This window comes from Nomascus leucogenys, chromosome 18 (assembly GCF_006542625.1).
Source record: "Nomascus leucogenys isolate Asia chromosome 18, Asia_NLE_v1, whole genome shotgun sequence".
NCBI lineage: Eukaryota > Metazoa > Chordata > Mammalia > Primates > Hylobatidae > Nomascus > Nomascus leucogenys.
The window spans coordinates 65,961,298-65,986,540 of NC_044398.1; the positions used below are offsets into that span (position 1 = coordinate 65,961,298).

Below are 25,243 nucleotides of genomic sequence, written 5' to 3' on the forward strand. Positions count from 1 at the left end.
GCACAAAGAGTGTGCTAGACAGTAATCTTTTTTGCTTCAAATTCTTCCATAATTTTTTCTGACAGCCTGTATCTACCTCATGATCATAATAATCTCAGAGATAGTCTTGATGACAAGAAGTTTGGTCTTATGTTTGGCTTGCTTATTGGCATGGGTGCAGCAAGATTGTTCATTAACAATAAATAGGCCTCCTTCAGTTTGCCGAACAGTATTGACTTTTACTAAAGTCACAAAATTAACTTTTGTCTGGAAGTTTTCATAAGGAATGTCAGATTGAACTTTAAAAATGCTTTATTATTTGCTGTCTAAGGGATAGGAAACTAAGTCTCAGAAACTCTCTCTACTAGGTTTCACCTGCAGTACCTATAAATTGGAGTGAATCTCACTCTACTAAAGGTCCCCCATATTTCCTGTGGTTCCTGTCCTGTCAGGAAGTGTATGACCTTCCTTAAAATCTCCAAGGCTGGGCCATGTAAGCCAAGCACCAGGCCAGCTTATATGGGAGGTCTTTGTAGGCATTGGTTCCATAGGGAAAGCCAACCTTCGTTCCTTTAAAAAAAAGTATCTGGTCCTACCTATCATGCCGCTTTCAAATATGAAATCCAGGTGAGATGTTAGTTGCACAGGTAACTTGTCCACTTATATCTTGGTTAAAAGAGGCAGACAGATTCTTATTTAACTGTTGCAGATAACTACCATGAAAAGTAAGGAGACTTAGTTAAGAAATCTGAATTTGGGTTGGGATGGGGTGTCAGTGAGATGCGAGATCAGATATGATTTTAGAATGTTTGATTTTAGTTTACAAAAGCAGAGTCTACTAAAATGTGTAGATGACAGCTAGGTTAAGAGGAAAAAAGGCTTCTTCACATATCCAGAAAACAATATTAAAATAATATTAACAGTATTGCAAACAAATGACCACAGAGATATTTTCTCCATAAGCTCATTCAGTCCTTATGTAATTCTTATTTCATTGTATATGTTAGGGATCAGCTTGCATGATTCTTTCTGTTTCTAGAAGGACTAGTCCTGGAAATCTCACTCAGTCCAGTGATAGGGTCTAAAAGTTGGCAAAGCAGTCAACTTTAGAACCTTCTACCCAAGACTCTATTCTTTGAAGTATTACTAGTTCTTCACAAGGCTTGGAGTCTGTCCTTTAGGACATAGACTCTATATAGACCTATATGACCTATAGCTTACAGCACAGCCTTTGGGCAAGCATCTAAAGAAAACAAAAGCTATCTGAAGATGACAGATTTAATGATCATGGTAAATTTGTTACCGGTAATTGTTAAATATCAAGGGTCTGAGGAAGATTCATGATAAGAATAATGCTACTGATAAATTTTTTTCTATGACATGCAAAATAAAGGTAATAAAGCCATTCAAAAAATTCTAGGCAAAAAATCTTACTAAGCTTATTTTCTTTTTTACAATAAACCCTTTTTTTATTATATACTTTAAGTTCTAGGATACATGTGCACAACGTGCAGGTTTGTTACATATGTATCCATGTGCCATGTTGTTTTGCTGCACCCGTTAACTCGTCATTTAGCATTAGGTATATCTCCTAATGCTGTCCCTCCCCCCTCCCCCCACCCCACAACAGTCCCCGGAGTGTGATGTTCCCCTTCCTGTGTCCAAGTGTTCTCATTGTTCAATTCCCATCTATGAGTGAGAACATGCGGTGTTTGGTTTTTTGTCCTTGCAGTAGTTTGCTGAGAATGATGGTTTCCAGCTTCATCCATGTCCCTACAAAGGACATGAACTCATCATTTTTTATGGCTGCATAGTATTCCATGGTGTGTATGTGCCACATTTTCTTAATCCAGTCTATCACTGATGGACATTTGGGTTGGTTCCAACTCTTTGCTATTGTGAATAGTGCCGCAATAAAAATACGTGTGCATGTGTCTTTATAGCATGATGATTTATAATCCTTTGGGTACATACGCAGTAATGGGATGGCTGGGTCAAATGGTATTTCTAGTTCTAGATCCTTGAGGAATCTCCACACTGACTTCCACAATGGTTGAACTAGTTTACATTCCCACCAACAGTGTAAAAGTGTTCCTATTTCTCCACATCCTCTCCAGCACCTGTTGTTTCCTGACTTTTGAATGATGGCCATTCTAACTGGTGTGAGATGGTATCTCATTGTGGTTTTGATTTGCATTTCTCTGATGGCCAGTGATGATGAGCATTTGTTCATGTGTTTTTTGGCTGCATAAATGTCTTCTTTTGAGAAGTGTCTGTTCACATCCTTCACCCGCTTGTTGATGGTGTTTTTTTCTTGTAAATTTGTTTGAGTTCACTGTAGATTCTGGATGTTAGCCCTTTGTCAGATGAGTAGATTGCAAAAATTTTCTCCCATTCTGTAGATTGCCTGTTCACTCTGATGGTACTTTCTTTTGCCATACAGAAGCTCTTTAATTAGATCCCATTTGTCAGTTTTGGCTTTTGTTGCCATTGCTTTTGGTGTTTTAGACATGAAGTCCTTGCCCATGTCTATGTCCTGAATGGTATTGCCTTGTTTTTCTTCTAGGGTTTTTATGGTTTAGGTCTAACATGTAAGTCTTTAATCCATCTTGAATTAATTTTTGTATAAGGTGTAAGGAAGAGGGATCCAGTTTCAGCTTTCTACATATGGCTAGCCAGTTTTCCCAGCACCATTTATTAAATAGGGAATCATTTCCCCATTTCTTGTTTTTGTCAGGTTTGTCAAAGATCAGATGATTGTCGATATGCAGTATTATTTCTGAGGGCTCTGTTCTGTTCTGTTGGTCTATATCTCTGTTTTGGTACCAGCAACAGGCTGTTTTGGTTACTGTAGCCTTGTAGTATAGTTTGAAGTCAGGTAGCCTGATGCCTCCAGCTTTGTTCTTTTGGCTTAGGATTGACTTGGCGATGCGGGCTCTTTTTTGGTTCCATATGAACTTTAAAGTAGTTTTTTCCAGCTCTGTGAAGAAAGTCATTGGTAGCTTGATGGGTACAGCACTGAATCTATAAATTACCTTGGGCAGTATGGCCATTTTCATGATATTGATTCTTCCTACCCATGAGCATGGAATGTTGTTCCATTTGTTTGTATCCTCTTTTATTTCATTGAGCAGTGGTTTGTAGTTCTCCTTGAAGAGGTCCTTCACATCCCTTGTAAGTTGGATTCCTAGGTATTTTATTCTCTTTGAAGCAATTGTGAATGGGAGTTCACTCATGATTTGCCTCTGTTTGTCTGTGATTGGTGTATGAGAATGCTTGTGATGTTTGCACATTGATTTTGTGTCCTGAGACTTTGCTGAAGTTGCCTATCAGCTTAAGGAGATTTTGGGCTGAGACGATGGGGTTTTCTAGATATACAATCATGTCATCTGCAAACAGGGACAATTTGACTTCCTCTTTTCCTAATTGAATACCCTTAATTTCCTTCTCCTGCCTGATTGCCCTGGCCAGAACTTCCAGCACTATGTTGAATAGGAGTGGTGAGAGAGGGCATCCCTGTCTTGTGCCAGTTTTCAAAGGGAATGCTTCCAGTTTTTGCCCATTCAATATGATATTGGCTGTGGGTTTGTCATAGATAGCTCTTATTATTTTGAGATACGTCCCATCAATACCTAATTTATTGAGAGTTTTTAGCATGAAGGTTGTTGAATTTTGTCAAAGGCCTTCTCTGCATCTATTAAGATAATCATGTGGTTTTTGTCTTTGGTTCTGTTTATATGCTAGATTATGTTTATTGATTTGTGTATGTTGAACCAGCCTTGCATCCCAGGGATGAAGCCCACTTGATCATGGTGGATAAGCTTTTTGATGTGCTGCTGGATTTGGTTTGCCAGTATTTTATTGAGGATTTTTGCATGGATGTTCATCAGGGATATTGGTCTAAAATTCTCTTTTTTGGTTGTGTCTCTGCCAGGATTTGGTATCAGGATGATGCTGGCCTCATAAAATGAGTTAGGGAGGATTCCCTCTTTTTCTATTGATTGGAATAGTTTCAGAAGGAATGGTACCAGCTCCTCCTTGTACCTCTGGTAGAATTCGGCTGTGAATCCATCTGGTCCTGGACTTTTTTTGGTTGGCAAGGTATTAATTATTGCCTCAATTTCAGAGCCTGTTACTGGTCTATTCAGAGATTCAACTTCTTCCTGGTTTAGTCTTGGGAGGGTGTATGTGTCCAGGAATTTATCCATTTCTTCTAGATTTTCTAGTTTGTTTGTGTAGAGGTGTTTATAGTGTTCTCTGATGGTAGTTTGTATTTCTGTGGGATCGGTGGTGATATCCCCTTTATCATTTTTTATTGCATCTATTTGATTCTTCTCTCTTTTCTTCTTTGTCAGTCTTGCTAGCAGTCTATCAGTTTTGTGGACCTTTTCAAAAAACCAGCTTCTGGATTCATTGACTTTTTGAAGGGTTTTTTGTGTCTCTTATTTCCTTCAGTTCTGCTCTGATCTTAGTTATTTCTTGCTTTCTGCTAGCTTTTGAATGTGTTTGCTCTTGCTTCTCTAGTTCTTTTAATTGTGATGTTAGGGTGTCAATTTCAGATCTTTCCTGCTTTCTCTTGTGGGCATTTAGTGCTATAAATTTCCCTCTATACACTGCTTCGAATGTGTCGCAGAAATTCTGGTATGTTGTGTCTTTGTTCTCGTTGGTTTCAAAGAACATCTTTATTTCTGCCTTCATTTCGTTATATACCCAGTATTCATTCAGGAGCAGATTGTTCAGTTTCCATGTAGTTGAGCGGTTTTGAGTGAGTTTCTTAATCCTGAGTTCTAGTTTGATTGCGCTATGGTCTGAGAGCCAGTTTGTTATAATTTCTGTTCTTTTACATTTGCTGAGGAGTGCTTTACTTCCAACTATGTGGTCAATTTTGGAATAAGTGTGAGGTGGTGCTGAGAAGACTGTATATTCTGCTGATTTGGGGTGGAGAGTTCTATAGATCTCTATTAGGTCCACTTGGTGCAGAGCTGAGTTCAATTCCTGGATATCCTTGTTAACTTTCTGGCTCATTGATCTGTCTAATGTTGACAGTGGGGTGTTAAAGGCTCCCGTTATTATTGTGTGAGAGTCTAAGTCTCTTTGTAGGTCTCTAAGGACTTGCTTTATGAATATGGGTGCTCCTGTATTGGGTGCATATATATTTAGGATAGTTAGCTCTTCTTGTTGTGTTGATCCCTTTACCATTATGTAATGGCCTTCTTTGTCTCGTTTGATCTTTGTTGGTTTAAAGTCTGTTTTATGCAAGACTAGGATTGCAACCCCTGCCTTTTTTTGTTTTCCATTTGCTTGGTAGATCTTCCTCCATCCCTTTATTTTGAGCCTATGTGTGTCTCTGCATGTGAGATGGGTCTCCTGAATACAGCACACTGATGGGTCTTGACTCTTTATCCAGTTTGCCAGTCTGTGTCTTTTAATTGGAGCATTTAGCCCATTTACATTTAAGGTTAATATTATGTGTGAATTTGATCCTGTCATTGTGATGTTAGCTGGTTATTTTGCTTGTTAGTTGATGCAGTTTCTTCCTAGCCTCTATGGTCTTTACAATTTCACATGTTTTTGCAGTGGCTGGTACCAGTTATTCCTTTCCATGTTTAGTGCTTACTTCAGGAGCTCTCGTAGGGCAGGCCTGGTGGTGAGAAAATCTCTCAGCATTTGCTTGTCTGTAAAGTATTTTATTTCTCTGTCATTTATGAAGCTTAGTTTGGCTGGATATGAAATTCTGGGTTGCAAATTCTTTAAGAATGTTAAATATTGGCCCCCACTCTCTTCTGGCTTGTAGAGTTTCTGCTGAGAGATCAGCTGGTAGTCTGATGGCCTTCCCTTTGTGGGTAACCCGACCTTTCTCTCTGGCTGCCCTTAACATTTTTTCCTTCATTTCAGCTTTGGTGAATCTGACAATTATGTGTCTTGGAGTTGCTCTTCTTGAGGAGTATCTTTGTGGCGTTCTCTGTATTTCCTGAATCTGAATGTTGGCCTGCCTTGCTATATTGGGGAAGTTCTCCTGGATGATATCCTGCAGAGTGTTTTCCAACTTGGTTCCATTCTCCCCATCACTTTCAGGTACACCAATCAGACGTAGATTTGGTCTTTTCATATAGTCCCATATTTCTTGGAGGCTTTGTTGGTTTCTTTTTATCCTTTTTTCTCTAAACTTCTCTTCTCACTTCATTTCATTCATTTCATCTTCCATCACTGATACCCTTTCTTCCAATTGATTGAATCGGCTACTGAGGCTTGTGCATTCGTCACGTAGTTCTTGTGCCTTGGTTTTCAGCTCCATCAGGCCCTTTAAGGACTTCTCTGCATTGGTTATTCTAGTTAGCCATTTGTCTAATTTTTTTTCAAGGTTTTTAACTTCTTTGCCATGGGTTCGAACTTCTTCCTTTAGCTCGGAGTAGTTTGATCATCTGGAGCCTTCTTCTCTCAACTTGTCAAAGTCATTCACCATCCAGCTTTGTTCCGTTGCTGGTGAGGAGCTGCATTCCTTTGGACAAGGAGAGGCACTCTGATTTTTAGAGTTTCCAGTATTTCTGCTCTGTTTTTTCCCCATCTTTGTGGTTTTGTCTACCTTTGGTCTTTGATGATGGTGACGTTCAGATGGGGTTTTGGTGTGGATGTCCTTTCTGTTTGTTAGTTTTCCTTCTAACAGTCAGGACCCTCAGCTGCAGATCTATTGGAGTTTGCTGGAGGTCCACTCCAGACCTTGTTTGCCTCAGTATCAGCAGCGGAGGCTGCAGAACAGCAGGTAGTGGTGAACAGCAGATATTGCTGCCTGATCGTTCCTCTGGAAGTTTTGTCTCAGAGGAGTACCCAGCTGTGTGAGGTGTCAGTCTGCCCCTGCTGGGGGTGCCTCCCAGTTAGGCTGCTTGGGGGTCAGGGACCCACTTGAGGAGGCAGTCTGTCTGTTCTCAGATGTCCTGCTGTGTGCTGGGAGAACCACTACTCTCTTCAAGGCTGTCAGACAGGGACATTTAAATCTGCAGAGGATTCTGCTGCCTTTTGTTTGGCTATGCCCTGCCCCCAGAGTTGGAGTCTACAGAGGCAGGCAGGCCTCCTTGAGCTGCGGTGGGCTCCACCCAGTTCGAGCTTCCCTGCGGCTTTGTTTACCTACTCAAGCCTTGGCAATGGTGGGCGCCCCTCCCCCAGCCTCGCTGCCACCTTGCAGTTTGGTCTCAGACTGCTGTGCTAGCAATGAGCGAGGCTCCGTGGGCATAGGACCCTCTGAGCCAGGCGCAGGATATAATCTCCTGGTGTGCCCTTTGCTAAGACCGTTGGAAAAGTGCAGTATTTGGGTGGGAGTGACCCGATTTTCCAGGTGCCATCTGTCACCCCTTTCTTTGACTAGGATAGGGAATTCCCTGACCCCTTGCACTTCCCAGGTAAGGTGATGCCTGGCCCTGCTTTGGCTCATGCTCAGTGCGCTGCACCCACTGTCCTGCATCCACTTTCCAACACTCCCCAGTGAGATGAACCTGGTACCTCAGTTGGAAATGCAGAAATCACCCGTCTTCTGCGTCACTCATGCTGGGAGCTGTAGACTAGAGCTGTTCCTATTCGGCCATCTTGGCTCCACCCCTGATTAGGCTTATTTTCAAAGAAGAAACCTGATTTATGAAGATGGGCAGATACAATTTTTCATGTCAAGAATATAAAGTAAATAGATTTAGTAGTATAATTATGAAAATTGTTTTTACTTCGCAGACCTCTTTAGAGGATCTTGGAGACTCTGGGAAAGACATACTTTGTCATAAAGTGTCAGTTTGTTCCAGAACATTGAAAAAGTACAATGAAAGACAAAATGGGAACTGAGTTCACCTGTAGGTGTAGAATAGGGTCCAGACATTTATGTTTTTACAGAATGCCATGTGTAAGTCTGATGTACATCTCTAGTGAAGAACCACTGAAGAAGACGCTAGATTCAAGTGAGGAAAGAAGTAAGGTTATAGACGTTTTAAAAAGTGAAATTATGACTGGCAACACTGTACTGTTGCATCAGGCAGCATACCTTCAGGACTTTGATAAATATAGAGAAACTCTATAGAATTACTTTATAGAATTTTGAGCAGTGTTTCTCCTGAGGGTAAAAATATACTTTGGATGGTGAGAGAATGTACAAATCATGAGGGACTCCCATAAAGCATACACACACACACACACACAAAATAGAGGCCGACTATCCCTTATCCAAAATGCTTGAGACCAGAAGTGCTTCAGATTTTTTTTTTTCTTTTTTTGGAGACAGAGTTTTGCTCTTGTCACCCAGGCTAGAGTGCAACTGCGTGATCTTGGCTCACTGCAGCCTCCACCTCCTGGGTTCAAGCAATTCTCCTGCCTCAGCCTCCCCAGTACCTGGGATTTCAGGCGCCCGCCACCATGCCTGGCTAATTTTTGTATTTTTAGTAGAGATGGGGTTTCACCACGTTGGCCAGGCTGGTCTAGAACTCTGACCTCAGGTGATCTGTCCACGTTGACCTCCCAAAGTGCTGGAATTACAGGTGTGAGCCACCATGCCTGGCCATGTTTCAGATTTTTTTAAATTAACTTTTGGAATATTTGCAGTATGTTTATCACTTGATTATCCCTAATCCAAAACTCTGAAATGCTCCAGTGAGCATTTCCTTTGAGCATCATGTCAGTACTCAGAGTTTGGGATTTTGGATTTTCAAATTAGGAATGCTCAACCTGTATGAACATTTTACCTATTCTCTTTAATCTTGGAAAAGTGTAGTCTTTTCTGGTTTGACAACTCTTACCATACAACTCTTAAATAGTAATACATTTAAAAAAATAATAATTTCTAGAATCCCTTCCTTTATAAAGTGAAATAATAAACCTTTGTGCTTTTCCTGGGGCTCTCTCTGAGAAATCTCAAAAGTTTTCTAGGTGAATTTCTTCTTCTAAATTTATAATTTGATCTTAAAAAGACAAAAGGAATTGTCAGAGGAGAGTTGAATATTTGATTAGTGTAGGATTCATGGGTATCAGAGAAAGTATTTGGTTATCAATTTAATTGAGGTGACAAAACATTTAGAAGTAAACATAGAAATTAACATGGTTGTAAATAACCACAGCTCTTTCATAAATAGGGAACCTTTTCTCTTTTAGTCTTTTTTTCTTCTTTTTTTCCCTTCTTTAGTTTTTTTTATTTTTTTTTTAAACAGACCTAATAAAAGAATCTCTGCTGTCTAGGCTGATTACAAGGAAGGTAAAGAATAACTTTTTATCCATTGTAATGGCTCTGAGGGAAAAAAACTCATATTATAAGTGAAAGCATTAAACAGTAAATTAAGAAAGTAATTCCATCCAAACTGAGTGACCTTTGCTAGAATATTAACACCTTTTATAGCTTTTTTTTTTTTTTTTTTTTTTTTTTTTTTGTGACGGAGTCTCGCTCTTTCACCCAGGCTGGAGTGCAGTGGCGCGATCTTGGCTCACTGCAAGCTCCGCCTCCCGGGTTCACGCCATTCTCCTGCCTCAGCCTCTCCGAGTAGCTGGGACTACAGGCGCCTGCCACCACGCCCGGCTAATTTTTTGTATTTTTAGTAGAGACGGGGTTTCACCATGGTCTCGATCTCCTGATCTCGTGATCCACCCGCCTCGGCCTCCCAAAGTGCTGGGATTACAAGCGTGAGCCACCGCGCCTGGCCTTATAGCTTATTTTGACCCAAGTGTTTTAAATCAAAGCAGATAAAATTCGGTTTCCAAGTTTTATCATTCACTGTGCTTTTTCAATGTTCTGGAACAAACTGACATTTTAGGACAAAATGTGTCTCCTCCAGGTTCTCTAAGATCCCCTAATGGAGTCTGCAAGGTAAAAATAATTTTCATAATTATGCTAAGAATTATTTATTTTAATATGCAAATATTGTTCAGATAATTAAAGATTATCTTGGTGTTAATTTTTAATATGGTAAATATCAAAACACACAAGAAAAACTCCAGGATTGTCAGTGTTTTATGAGTTTAAAGGTAACACAGACCAAAATGTTTGAAAGCCACTAAACTACTTTTTTACCTTGAAACAAAAGCAATTACCGTTTTTATTTCTGTCACTGTTATTCTTAGTGTAGTTGCAACCACTTATGTTAATTATATCTTTTAATCATAGTAACTTCTGTTTCATAAAGGAAATTGGCAGCAGGGAGATGGGAAACTGGGAGATGTCATACACAAGCATTGTCTACTGTTTTCAGTTACCTGAAGATTTTGGAAATTATCTTCAAGATGATATTTTTCAAAACATAAATACTATTGAATAAATGACTAAATTTAGTTGAACACAGATTTCCATTTTCATACTCTTAAACATCATGGAGGAATAATACTAGCTGATTTGGCTAGTAAACCTCTATACATTAGGAAAAACGAACCCAAGTAGAATAAGTGTGTTAAACTTAACACTGATAATAGGGAAAAGGTGTTTTTTTGTTTTTTTTTTTTAAACTAAAGGTATTAGTCTCATTTACCAAAGATTTCACTTAATTATGTGAACTTGGATTCTTAAAATGTTTCTGATTCTTGTAATAAGTTTTTTCAAAAGTTTAATATAGTTTAAAGTATATTTTTCAAAAGTTTAAAGTATTAGAAGTTCAATTTCTTTACTTTCTGAGATTTTAGGAATATTTACCTCGATAACATTTCTCTTTTATTCATCTTTATAAACAAATTTGAATAGAATTCCTTCAAGAGACTTTGTAATTTAATGTGTTAATAATTCTGTAGGGGCCGGGCGCGGTGGCTCATGCCTGTAATCTCAGCACTTTGGGAGGCCGAGGCGGGCAGATCACGAGGTTAGGAGATCGAGACCATCCTGGCTAACACGGTGAAACCCCGTCTCTACTAAAAATACAAAAATAAATTAGCCGGGCATGGTGGCAGGCGCCTGTAGTCCCAGCTACTCAGGAGGCTGAGGCAGGAGAATGGCGTGAACCCAGGAGGCGGAGGTTGCAGTGAGCCGAGATTGTGCCACCGCACTCCAGCTTGGGCAACAGAACGAGACTCTGTCTCAAAAAAAAAAAAAAAAAAAAAAAAAAAGAACATGCATTTCTCAGAGGCTCAGACTTGTCTTTCACTCTTCCTTAAGCAGCTCTTTTCCTAGATACATGCACAGTTCACTCTCTTTATATCTTTACTAAGATACCATCTAATTGGGGTATCTAAAGTAGGCCTGTCTAATAAGCCTGTCTTAAAGTATCTAAAGTAATCATCTCTGGACCCTTTATCTTGCTGATTTTTTCCTTTTTAGGACTAAATGCATAATATTTATTTGCCTCCCCATAGTGAAAGCAGGGGCTTTTATTTCTGTATTTCCAACAGAAACGTGACAGGCATCTAGTAGGCACTAAATATTCGCTGAATAAATGAATGAAGTGAGCTGACAGAGAAATGGGGAGAGTGACTATGAATAGTAATACATTTTTATATGCTTTAAAGCCATAAATTATCTTTCTTCTCCAACATTTTATAGGGAAATTCCCTGTGTGGGAAAATCTCTGGCCCATGCTTGAATTTCTACTGGTTAAATATTTTAAGGAGTAAATATTCCTTAACAAGTTAAGACCCTGGGATAAGGTTGTCATTTAATTTTTTAATATGTAAAATATTTTGGGAATGAAGGGATTTGAATTAGAGATAATGTTTGGAACACTGATTTATAGAGTTAAGCAGCCCCAGGTCAGATGCCACTATTGTAAACACCTCGGGCAACCATGGGAGAATGAAAGATTGGATTATCTTGAGAGATGGACAGCAAAAAGCATTTATAGAGCGAGGGAAATGGAGGGGAGGAAAGGACTGAGACAATTTTATGCTACTAAGAGTTGGCAGGCAGATATGATTTACCTTTCCCTAAGGTTCTGCTTCTTGTGTTGGCCTGGGAGGAGGAAGGACAAGCTAATTTTTTAAATCCCTAAACTAGGAAAACAGTCCTTGTGTCTTTGACATCCATTCTGGAATTAGAGTCCCTCTTATGTACCAGGCTTGGCAGTGGTGCTGATAATAAATACAGTGGTGGACAAAGTTTCATATTCAAGCACTGCCTCCTACCCCTGCTTTATTTTTCATTTCCTGATTTTGAAGTTTGAATATTAATAATTTCATTGTCTTGTAGGGGATGAAAGAACTATGGTCTTTGTTGAAACTAAGAAAAAAGCAGATTTTATTGCAACTTTTCTTTGTCAAGAAAAAATATCAACTACAAGTATTCATGGGTGAGTAGATGAGTATAATTTCCTATTAGGGGAATGACTTCTATTTGGTATTTAAGAAACATCAGTTTATATAACTAATATGATATAATCCTAGGATTGGGATTCAGAATTCTCTCAGATCTAAACTGTTATTCTCCTTTATATGAGGAAAAGGGTAATACCCAGGAGTACTAAACTATTATTTTTCGTCTTCATTCTTAGTTTTTAGAACTAAGTGGTTGTGGTGGGTAAGATAAAGGTCTGCCTTAGATAGCCTCAAAATAAGGAGTGGAAAATTCTCAAGAGATCTCACTTAAGGATCTCTGGCCCCTTATCAAGTTTTCCTTTGCTAAATCTAATCTTTCTTAGACCTTTTTAAAATTGGAGTGCTATAAAATGTCATATTAATACAGTTTTATTGGCACTTTATTAGTAGATCCTAAAATATCACATAGTATATACTGTTCTGAAATTATACTTTAAAAATATATTTTAAGCAAGCATTCTGATCAAGTAGTTGTATATTTTATGTCAAGACTATAAAGCATAGAGATTATAATAGAATTTGATTTTTGTCAGACTTGAGTTTGTAGTCTGTCTCTACATATTAGCTGTTACTTTACCTCATTTGCAAATGGGGATAATTTTTGTAACTCAAAGTATTATAATGAGGATTAAATAAAATGGTAGCTTGGAAGGAATTAGTATAGTACCTGGTGTGTAAGAAGTGAACCTTAATGTTAAATGCTGCTATTCTTTTTTTTTTTTTTTTTTTTTCGAGACGGAGTCTTGCCCAGTCGTCTAGGCTGGAGTGCAATGGCATGATCTCGGCTCACCTCTGCTTCCCAGGTTCAAGTGATTCTCCTACCTCAGCCTTCCGAGTAGCTGGGATTACAGGTGCACGCCACCACGCCCAGCTAATTTTTTGTATCTTTAATAGAGATGGGATTTCACCATGTTGGCCAGACTGGTCTTGATCTCCTCACCTTGTGATCCACCTGCTTCAGCCTCCCAAAGTGCTGGGGTTACAGGTGTGAGCCACTGCACCCAGCCTAATGCTGCTATTCTTACTGTTATTAAAAAGAAATTTCTATGTTGAACTTTAATGATTCACTTTAATGATTTTAAGAGTGGTTCTAATAACATGCTTTCTTTTCTTTCAAGTGATCGGGAACAGAGAGAGCGGGAGCAAGCTCTTGGAGATTTTCGCTGTGGAAAGTGCCCAGTTCTTGTTGCTACTTCAGTAGCTGCCAGAGGACTGGATATTGAAAATGTGCAACATGTTATCAATTTTGATCTTCCTTCTACCATTGATGAGTATGTTCATCGAATTGGGCGTACTGGTCGTTGTGGGAATACTGGCAGAGCGATTTCCTTTTTTGATCTTGAATCGGATAACCAGTTAGCACAGCCTCTAGTAAAAGTATTGACAGATGTAAGTTAAACTTTTATAATGGAATGGATAGTTTTCTTATTTTGTTGTTGAAAGTAGACATTTTATGCATATGTATGTAACAAGTAAACTTTTCCAATCTTTAAGACTTTATGTTGCATATGAAGTCAATTTTTTTTAAAGGCTCAACAGGATGTTCCTGCATGGTTGGAAGAAATTGCCTTTAGTACATACATTCCTGGCTTCAGTGGTAGTACAAGAGGAAGCGTGTTTGCATCAGTTGATACTAGAAAGGTTAGTAGAAAGGAAAACTTGAGAACTTGTCTTCTAGTTACTCTTTGTAAATTTTGTGCTTAATATTGTGAAGTAACTATAATATTTAATAATCAAGCCATTGTTTTCATGCCTGGAAGGTAGCTACTTTATTATTTCATTAACATTTTAGGTATATACATATTTTTGGTTTTAAAGGTCAGGAATTAACTTTGAGATTTATGCCTAAACAGTCTCCTTTCTCAGATTTTAAATTTTAATTTGGAATCTTTTAAACTTCTGATGGGATTATTTAATTTTTGAATTCTGACAACATTAATTAATATAAAATACAGGACCTGTTGGGGTTACAAGTCTTTTATTTTCTCTCTCTTTTTTTTTTTTTTTTTTTTGAGATAGTGTCTGGCTCTGTTGTCCAGGCTGGAGTGCAGTGGCATGATCTTGGTTCACTGCAACCTCCGCCTCCCAGGTTCAAGCAATTCTTGTGCCTCAGCCTCCAGTGTATCTGGGATTACAGGCATGTGCCACCATTCTCAGCTGTTTTTTTTTTTTTTTTTTGTATTTTTAATAGAGACAGGGTTTCACCATGTTGGCCAGGCTGGTCTCAAACTCCTGGCCTCAAGTGATCCACCTGCTTCAGCATCCCACAGTGCTAAGATTACAGGCATGAGCCACTGCGCCCAGCCACGAGGCTACAAGTCTTTTCTGGTATGTCAGGTTTTTACAGGCTGAACACCACCTTTATACAGAAACAATAAGCATGTTAATTAAATATTTATGCTGATTCATTGAGTGTAGTGCATTAAGTTTTCCCCACTTGTCAAAACTATTGACTTAAAAAATATTTTTTTTGAAACATTTTGTGCAATTTAGATTTCCTCGTTTGACAGGAGCCTTTTTTCAGGTGAATCAGATTTAGTGAGAATAAAGTTATTTGATTATTTGGGGAAGACATAGTAGATACTTTGAGTCGTTGCTCTCAGTCTGAGTGATGTAACTTTAAAGCTGTCATAAAATTAAATGTTTGTTTCTTTTTTTTTTTTTAAATAATTACCAGGGCAAGAGCACTTTGAACACAGCTGGGTTTTCTTCTTCACAAGCTCCCAATCCAGTAGATGATGAGTCATGGGATTAAAGCCAAAACATTCTTCAAGTCTGTGGTTTTGATGCAGAGAAGAAAATAGTTTTGATTTTTGAGTTTTTAACAGAAGTATAAAACTTGACATTCTTATAGCTCCTGTCCTTGTATTCTCACTCCTACACTTAAAAAAAAAAAAATCCTTACTGACTAGTTATGTGAGATGCTAAAACTTACAACATTGCAGTTACTGATACAAACGGTGTTAACTGGAAATATTAAAGCATTCTAAATGTCTTTCTTATTTCTGGTATATTCTTCGGGGGCTTAGACATGTTTAATGTTTAAATGCCAAGTCTTACTGTAGTGTTTATTGATCTTATAAAACAAGCAAATAGGATATGGTACACCTTTGGTTAAAAATTACTGGGTCTCATTTTTACTTGAGTCTTTAAAACAGTAGTGTGTCACTATAATGTGATAATCTTTAAGAAAAAGTAGAATACTTAAGCCTTTCAAAGTGATTTTGATTTTTAGATCATCAGATGTATGATGAAAATGGTTAAATGTTTGTGATGGGAGCTCTGTACTCAATGGCATAACAATGTTTGTTTTTATAATATACAATCTTTCCTTGAAATAAAGGATGAAACACTTTTCCCTTAAGTTTTCCATCAGCACTTTAAATTTTTCTTTGTTGCATATCCTAGCCCAAACTCCTATATTTTTGAAACTGTTTTTTTGTGTCTTGTGTAACCAGTGCAGTGAACAAAGTCTTACATAAATGAAATATTAATGTATAATATACATTACTGCACAGATGTGGCAATGAAAATCAATCTTAGGACTCAAACCCATTTATCAACAAAAAACAATGCTGCTTACTCTTTCCATAAGTTTTTGATTCGTATTTTAAGATTGATGAAAGAACCCTGTCTTTCTTCATTTTCCATTATATATCGTGTACTTACTATGCCTAGAATATATGAAGTTCTTTTTTTTTTTTTTTTTTTTTTTTTTGAGACAGAGTCTTGCTCTTGTTGCTAAGGCTGGAGTGTAATGGCGTGATCTTGGCTCACTGCAACCTTCGCCTCCCGGGTTCAAGCAGTTCTCCTGCCTCAGCCTTTCCCGAGTAGCTGGGATTACAGAGACGTGCCACAATGCCCAGCTAATTTTTAGTAGAGACAGGTTTCACTATGTTGGCCAGCCTGGTCTTGAACTCCTGACCTCGTGATCCGCCCGCCTCCACCTCTCAAAGTGCTGGGATTACACGCGTGAGCCACCGCGCCTGTCCCGAAGTTATTAATGAATTGTTAAATGAACGAACCCAAATATTTAAGACCCAGTGAGGTATAAATACTGGGGAGACAAAAATGATTGGTATTAAGTGTTACTGTTCATCCAAACAATCCAAAGTGACATGTCCCTGATGTATACCTTGTTATAGGAATTTAGTTAATTAATGAGGCATCGCATATGAAAAAGGAAGGCATATCAACAGATAGTGTTAGGATAACTGGGTAGATGCCTACCTCATGCCATATTCAAAATTAACTTCATATGAATTATAAAATATTAAAGCTAATAGTTAAATATTAACGCTTTGAAGGGTTGACTTTAAGCTAAGGAACAGAAATCAAAAAGGAAACAACAGATTTGATCACTCAAGGAAGGATTAGTTGCCTACATAAAAAATAGTGAAAAGTAGACAAGAAAAAATATTACTGTGACCACAGTGGTTATCAATGTTCTTTATATGTAGATATACTAATAGAAGAATACAAAGAACATAGAAACTCAAAAAGGGCACCAGCATGGCACATGTATACATATGTAACAAACCTGCACATTGTGCACATGTACCCTAGAACTTCAAGTATAATAATAAAAAGAAAAAATGTTGACAATAAGAAAAAACCTCAAAAAGGAAAGTTCAATTAATAAAAATATGGGACATATTTCACTTTTATTCTGTTATCTCACTTCTGGGAAAGGCTAAATGAATGAAGGTGTTTGGATTGTTAATTGTAATATCTGTATGTCTTAATTTTCTAGTTTTGTTTAGGAAGAGTATAGGCTAGTCTTGTCTCATTTTTTTCATTGCTTTTTTTTTTTAACAGATTGCTCCCACTGAACTGATTCCTTTTAAGCTTTTGCTTGATTTGTCAGATTACCATAGTAGCGTTACTGAATCAAATATTAAAAAGGAAAGGAAATGTATCATACATCTACCACCATTACAGATGAACTGTAAATGTCCCTATGTTTAATTACTCTCTTCATTTCTAGGTATAGGTTTGAATCATCTCTTTAAAAATTATCAAAGTAACATGCATAAATTAGAAAAGAAAATGCCATAGAAGCATTTGTAATAGAAAGCAATATTCTTCTGCCCCTCCCCTTCCAAATTGCCATTCCACATCCAACAATCAACTATTATTAACAATTTCCGTGCACTGCCATCATACACAGGTTGAGAATCCCTCATCTGAAGTGCTCGGGACCAGAAATGTTTCAGATGTCAGATTTTTTTTGGATTTTGGAATATTTGCATAATATATAATGAGAGATCTTGGAGATGGGACCCAAGCCTAAACATGAAATTCATTTGTTTCATTATACCTCATATACAACTTGAAGATAATTTTTGATATTTTAAGTAATTTTGTGCATGAAACAAAGTTTGTGTACCTTGAGCCGTCTGTAAACTAAGGTGTCACTATCTCAGTCACCCATGTGGACAATCTGTGGCATCACGTTGGTGCTCAAGGTTTCAGGTTTAGGAGCATGTGGGATTTTGAATTTTTGGATTAGGGATGCTCAACCTGTATTTTTATCTCACCAACCAGACGTCTATTGACTTTGATACATAAAGATTTAACTCACATCTGTGAGTAGCCTTAGAAGTATACTTTGTGAGATGATTTTAAAGGCAGCTTTTCCTTTCCTCTATTTATTTGTATGTCATAACATCTGTAAACTGCACATTTACATTTCCTAAGTTAACATTTGCATTTTCTATAACCATAAAGCCTCCCTTACATACACAGATTCTAAAATTGAAAATCAAAAGCAAGTGTTTATATAAATATTGTTCACTGGATGGGCCAATTCACACAGTCTTGATTGCCTCACCTTTACTATCTTCCTAATTTTATGACTTCTGTGTCTGCATGGAGAATGGGAAGTGTTAGGGTCAAATGAAAACTGCTCAAAGCCATTCCACATACCAGTTTGCTTTGAATTTGGATCACACACTTTTTGAGCAATTTGTTTACCCTGTTTGTAGTGTTTTTTTGTTTTGCGGGAGACAAATCATGCCTTTTTCATATTACCTTCCCAGGTTCGATGTTAATTTTCTTAAAAGATCCCAAAAGATATTGGTCGTTTTCACTTTTATGATGAATGGGACTTTTAATTTTGTGTGATACTCAGGGTGCTTTGCAAATTGTCTTTTTTTCTCTTGGTCCCTGGGAGTGTCTTTTGTATTTGATAATTTTTCTCAAATTTTCTCTGTTCTCTATTTTTGGAGCTTCTATTAGATTCTAGAACTGAATTCTCTATTGTATCTTTCCTGTGTTTTTCATCTTTTATATTCTAGTATATATTTTTTACTTTCAACCCTTTTATTAGCAGTTGTTTTTAATTCTCCAGAGCTCGCTTGCTCTATATATGTTTAAATGTTGCTTAATAATAGTGAATTTTCTGTTTTACTAGTACTTTTTAAATTCCTGGAATTTAACCTAAGAAATCATGTCTTATGTTGATCATTTGTTTTTCTGCTGCTTGGTGTCAGATATCTTAACCCTTGATCATTTTATAAGTTGTATGTACACATGCTCCTCGATTTACAATGAAATTACATCCCGATAAACCCACTGTAAGTTGAAGATACCAGTAAGCCAAAAATACATTAAATACACCTAAACCTGCTGAACATCATAGCTTAGCCTAACCTGCCTTAAACGTGCTAACAACACTTACATTAGCCTAAAGTTGGGCAAATTCATCTATACAAAGCCGATTTCATAATGTGTTGAATATCTCATCTAATTTATTGAATACTGTACTGAAAGTGAAAAACTGGTTGTATATGGGCATTCACCATTAACGTACGCAGCTGAAAGCACACTGGGCTGAAGAATGTTTGAAACATCTAAAATTGCTGGATGACAGGGATGCCACGGTGACAGGGCAATCAATTTCTCTTTTGGTGAGGCTCGAGAATAAGCACTTGGGCATCCACACAGAACGCTGTAGAGTTTGGATGGTTTACCCTCGTGGTCTCGTGGCTGGCTAAAAGCTGCGTCTGGCTGCTGCTGCCCAGCATCACAGTCTCCGTCCATCACATACTGCTAGCCTGGGAAAAGAGCAAAATTCACAGTACGATTTCTGCTGAATGCATATCGCTTTTACACCATCATAAAGTCAAAAAGTCATGTAAGTTTAACCGCTGTAATGGTCCGTTTGGTATATTTAATGCAACTCAAGATCAGCTTTCATCAGATTCTGCAAGCTCTTCCATTTTTGTACTTTTCCCCTCAGCCCTTAGAATCTAGTGCCCTTTTTCTAATTATTTCAAGGTCTGCTCTCAAGGCAGAAATTGAGATGTGACTGATAATTATGGCTTAACTTCTTTTCCTTGAATTCTTTGCATTTTAATAGGAGTGAAAGACTGTGGCCTTAGCTAAAAGGAAGCTCAGAATGTGGAATCGCAAACACCAGCTACATATGTGAGAGTTTGGGAATAATGGTGATGTAGTGGGGAAGAAACGTCAGGGGGTACCTGATTTCACACAGGATGGATAACCTACCTATTCCACCAGTCCCTGGGATCTTGGGGGTGGAGTAGATACGTCTTTTCTGATTTCATTGTTTGCACTTACAACATTTTCCCCTATTTATTTACTAGAGACAGGATCTTGCTGTATTGGCCAGGCTGATCTCGAACTTCTGGCCTCCCAAAGTGCTGGATTACAGGTACATGCCACAGTGCCTGGCCTTGATAACATTTTTATTATATAGGACGGCAGCAATGGTCAGTTTTCCCCTCGCACCTTCCCCATAGCTTCACACTTGTGCTGGTTTGTGTAGTTCTCTCTCATTAGGGCCCTAACTTGGGAGCAGTCATCTTTTCATTTTGTTTGGTGTGGCCTTTATCGATTTTTTTAGTGTATTGGAAATAGGGTGGTATTTCGTTTTATAAAGCATTTTCTAAAAACTTTGACTTGCCAGTATGTGCTTATGCTCACTGTTGGATTTAGATTCCCCGGTCCACACCGAAGCGCGAACCTGGTACCTCCAGCGTGAAACAATCCAGAAAGGAGCCGCCTATGTCCCGGGGCCCTGGCCGGGAGAACGCCTCGCAGGGCGAGCTGGTGGGTGGCTGTGTGCGGGGAGCCGCGGCGAAGCTGCTTCCGCCGGCGCGTCCCGAGCTCGCGGAGGCGGGCTTCCACGGGCGGCCCTGACCCGGTGGTCCTGACGCTCTCCCAGCCAGCGGCGGGAGGCTTCCCAGGGGCGGAGCGAGAGGTTGGCCCGGTAGGATCGGAGGACTGAGCTGAGAGTCACCGTGGTTCCTGCCCTGGGAGCCCAGGCTGGCCACACCCAGGTGAGTGGCACTGTGGGGCGCGGCGCAGCTAGGCTGGCCTCGCGGGTTTTCGTCGGGCTGTCACTTTAGAATGGCAGTTCTGATCTCTTTGGATCACATAAATTATAGAACCAAGTTTTACATAAAATTGCAGGAGCTTTAACCTTTAACCTCCTTGAAATCCATTAACAGACCCACCCAAAGGAGCCAAGAACTGCACATTGACCCCTGCTCTAGAGACAGATGGTGCCATGAGGGATTCCATGCCAGGAGGGGACGGGACCAGCGGTTGGCGTGTGGGGACACTGACGCTGGACACTGAAGTGAGCAAATGAGATTTGTCCCAGTTCTTTGATCTTTACCTAAGTAATTCATTGTTTTGCTGTAATTTTGGGGATGTTTATCAAATCATCAAAGTAGGTCATCTGGAAGATACTTTTCTGTGGGAGATTTCTTGAAAGACTTTTTTGTCTCCATCAGAGTTTTCTGGATTTAGAGTCTCATATTTCTGCGGGATTCTTTTTCAGAATCAAAAATCTTTTCCCTCTCCTTCTGAACATAGGAATCTACTATCCCACCATCTTGGATATTTTAACTTGGTTTTAGTTTTAGTTTTGGGACGAGGCTTACCGTGTGGGAGATTGAAGAATTCTCAACAGAAATTAAAGCACTTTAAAATAGTTTTAAAAATTATGGATAGCAGGAGAAGCTTCTTCTATATAACAAAGTAAGCCTGATACTAGTTGGAGTGGCCTTAACATTGGCTGTATTGGCCAACTTGTGTAGTACCTAGGGTATCAATGACCTGCTTTAGGCTTTGATTTGCTTATGTATAAAAGGAAGACAATAACTAGATTTTTTCCCCCACATCTCCATCTGATGAAGTCACACAGTCCATACAGTTACATAAAGTATTTTTAAGAGGCAGCCCTGTGTAAGAAGGCTCAGTATCATAGCTGAATGCTGGTGCACTTGGATTTTAATGCTCAGGTCTTATTCTGGTATTGCATTAACTGCTTTTGTCAGTTTTAGAGAGTTGATTCTTAAGAAGTCAGTGATCACTTTGCCAACTCTAGTGGTTGAATCCCTATTATGATACAGTTTGCCCTTGGGATATCATACAGCAAGAGTGATGCCTGTTAATTGACCATCTTGGCATCTTCTTTTATACCTCCTCTAGCAATTGTTTAATCAATCTTAGATTGTTCCATTACTGGAGATGTATTCATGACAATCCACAGATGCCAATCAGCTAAGCATACTTCCCAATGTGTTCATGCCAGTTAAATGTTGCAATACAATTTCTGGCAATTTCATCTTAACATGTTTGTTCTTCAGCTGAGGTATTTTATTGGGCTAGCAGTCATCTGGATAGGTGGAAAGTTTGGTTCCAATAATTTACTTCAGTTTTATAAACAGAATTACTGTTGCTATGATTCCACAAAGAAAACACTATCATTTGGAGTAGAATTTAGAATGTATACATGCCAAAATAAGTTCCGTTTATCATAGTGTGACTACTATAAAATATGTACTGAGAGGAATGCTAATCACTTATTTAAATAGTAACAAACCTGTAGTTTTCTCATCTGTGTATGTAATTCACTAGGAAAATGAACCCTACTGTGGTGAAATGACTCAGATTAACCAAAGTTTGAATCCTATTACTAATTGTGTGATTTAGGGAAGTTAATTTTTTCAATTTGAAATAAAATTTACCTACAATGAAATGCACAAATCTTAAGTTTACAGCTTAAATGTTTACCTATGTGTGCTCCTTGTAACTGTCACCTAAATCAAGATATGAAACATTTCTATCACCCTAGACAGTTTCCTCTTGCCCCTTTACAGTCAACTCCCTGGCCCAGAGCACTATTCTGATTTTTATCACCATAAATTGGGTTTGCTGTTCCTGAATGTCATATAAATGGAGTCATAGAGTATCTTTCTTTTGTATATGGCTTCCTTTGTTCAACATAATAGCCGTGAGATTCATCCATGTGGTTTTGTGTAATAGTTTCTTTTTATTGTGTCATATGAATAACTACAAATTATTTTTGTAGTCTCCTGTTGACAGGCATTTGGATTGTTTCCAGATTTCGAGCAAAGCTCCTACAAATATTTTACTACAAGTCTTTTGGTCAACACAAGGACTCATTTTTCTGGGCATATACTTAGAAGTGTAATTGCTGGAACATAGGGTATAACTTTTTATTAGAAACAGCCAAAGAGTTTTCCAGAATGGTTGTACCATTTACTATAGCCACCAGCATTATAAGAATGTTCTGTTTGCTCCACATCCTCACCATCACTATGTGTTACTGTTGTTTTTAATTCTAGCCATTTACTGTGGTTTTAATTTATATTTCCCTGATGATTAGCGATGTTGGGCATCTTTTCATATGCTCATTGGCAGTTTCCTTCTTTCTTCACCTGTTTACATGTCTGTCCAGTCACATAAAAGAGAGTGGAGAAAAGGTGGTGAAGCGGTGTTGTCTGGGGTAATGCCTGAGATTCATTATCTCATGCCAAGGCAATCAAAGATGCGGCCACACAAGGAGTGGATTTAGGAGCAGAAAGTTTAATAGGCAAAAGAGAAAAGAGAATAGCTCTCTCTCCTGCAGAGAGAGAGGGATGCCAGAGTGGGTCTTCTGGTCCCATGGTGAAGTGCACAGGGTTTTATAGTCTGGCTTGAGGAGGCAGTGTCTAATTTACATAGGGCCCAAAGATTGGTTGAGCCAGGTGTGATGTTTATATAACAATCGAAGAAGCTGGCCACCGCAATCTAATCTTTTATTATGCAAACAGATTTTCTACCTGGCTGGTGCCGTGTTGTCTGCTCCTTACTGTACATATGGCTGACAAAGGGAAGATGGAGCCGCCATGTTGAACATGCCTAGCCCCTAGGTAGCCTTTTCCTATTGTCACAGCTGCCAGCTTTCACCCGTACAAGCTTCCAGCTTGCTTCTGTATGTCTGCAGCTCAATTTTACAGGCTGCTTTTTGTTAGAAAAGAAATGATTTGAGGGCTGCTTTTTATTAAAAGGGAAACTGGATCAAGGACTTCCTTACCCTCACTGTCTGCCTAAATAACTTTTTAAAATTCCTATATCATTGGGATCAAAGGATGAGGTGCTGTCTTGCTATTCAGTGGTGATACCAAGAGTTGTGAAAATAGTTTATCCTTAGGCTAAATTACAGTCCTTTGGGTTGCTCATTATATCTTTAGGGTGAGATTTGCTGCTGTTACAACCCCAAAACTTCAGTGGCTTAACAAAATAGAAGTATGTTTTTTGCTCACCTGACTGTCCAAAAAGGTTATTCCTGGTAGGTAAATGTCCTTCCCAGTAGTTACTTAAGAATCCAGGTTCCTTGCATCCTGTGGCTCTGCAGTCTGGTACGGCTTCCAAGATCTTTATGCTTCTCTTCATCGCCAGAGAAAGGGAAAGAGTTGGGGAGGAGAGAGACAAAGTGGACTTGTGGAACATTTTTATGAGTCAAGCAAATAAATAAGCATATACATCTCAGATTCCACTGTTACCAACTTAGTCACATGTAACTGTAAGAGAGACTGGGAAATGTGGCCTCATCTGTGTGCTCAGAAAGCTGGGAATCAGCTAGCACTTTTTGCCAATACTGATGAAATGGGTTGTTCTCCAGGATGGTCAATGGATTTCTGTAGTAAATTGAGTCAGGACAAGACTTCTTGATCTTCACATATCAAGGAATCTGTGTAAACTGCTAAGAGTTCTTAAATAAGACACCTTCCCATTCTCTGCTTTCTGCAGCATGAAGGAGAGTGACCATGGAAATATAGATAATGATAACCGAAATCCATTCTGTGATGGTACAGAATGCTTGGCTGAAAGCTCTTCTCCATTCATGATGATTTTTAAAATCTGGTATCTGATATTCATAAAATAAATGCAATTTGGAATAAAGTAATCATATTTCATCTTTCATAAATAATCCAGAACTTAGGATTTTAAAACTTTAAAAAAGTGATTAAGTAGTGTTAGTGACTTATTAGAAAATGACTTCTAAGACAGTCCATGGGGAAAAGCAAAGCTGTTTCTTTCACACCTTTTTTTCCATTGGGCTACTAATATACTCCTGTATTTGAGTTGTCAAGTCATTATACTGTTCTTTTGTCTTAAAATCCTCTATCAATGAGAGAGAAATTACTGTAAATAATTTAAACCTTGGGTCAGCAATCTTTCTAGCTCTTAAGAGTTCCGTACACGTCATTGTTAGAGGAAGGAGAAGAAGAAGAAGGTAAAAGGGGAACAGAAAATGATCATGAGTTGAGGTGCAGTAGAGCTTCTCCAATTCTTATGTCTTGTAATAAAGTGGCCTTGTGTTGTCTAAGCTTTTCTGGGACAAATCGTTACTCTAGAACTGTCCTGTAAAAATATAATGTGAGCCATATATGTAGTTGATATATCCCAAATACTGTCATTGCAACATGTAGTCAATGTAATGATTATTGAGGTATTTTACATTTATGTACTAAATCCTTGAAATCCAGTACATATTTTGCTTACACTTACATCTCAATTTGGATGCTAAGTTATCATTGGAAATACTTGATCTTTATTTAGAGTGTATGAAATGTATAGTTATAGAGTAGATTCACACACCCAAATTGTCCAAACATACTTGAAAGTTTTCCAACAGCTGAATCGTCTCAATTTTTAAATTTAAATTTAGATTAAGAAACATTAAATAAAA

General features: G+C 38.4%; 1 protein-coding gene across 4 annotated transcripts in view; it reads left to right on the forward strand.

Moving 5' to 3' along the window:
- DDX4 (DEAD-box helicase 4) overlaps positions 1-15,223 on the forward strand; it is an 80,665-nt gene extending 65,442 nt beyond the window's left edge. For all 4 annotated transcript variants that reach the window (XM_003265934.3, XM_030798596.1, XM_030798597.1 and 1 more), the window contains 4 exons: positions 12,104-12,203; positions 13,347-13,617; positions 13,759-13,869; positions 14,906-15,223. In XM_003265934.3, coding sequence (XP_003265982.1) covers positions 12,104-12,203; positions 13,347-13,617; positions 13,759-13,869; positions 14,906-14,983 — 560 coding nt within the window. In that variant the 3' untranslated portion in view covers positions 14,984-15,223. The remainder of the gene's footprint in view (positions 1-12,103; positions 12,204-13,346; positions 13,618-13,758; positions 13,870-14,905) is intronic.
- Positions 15,224-25,243: the final 10,020 nt, after the last annotated feature.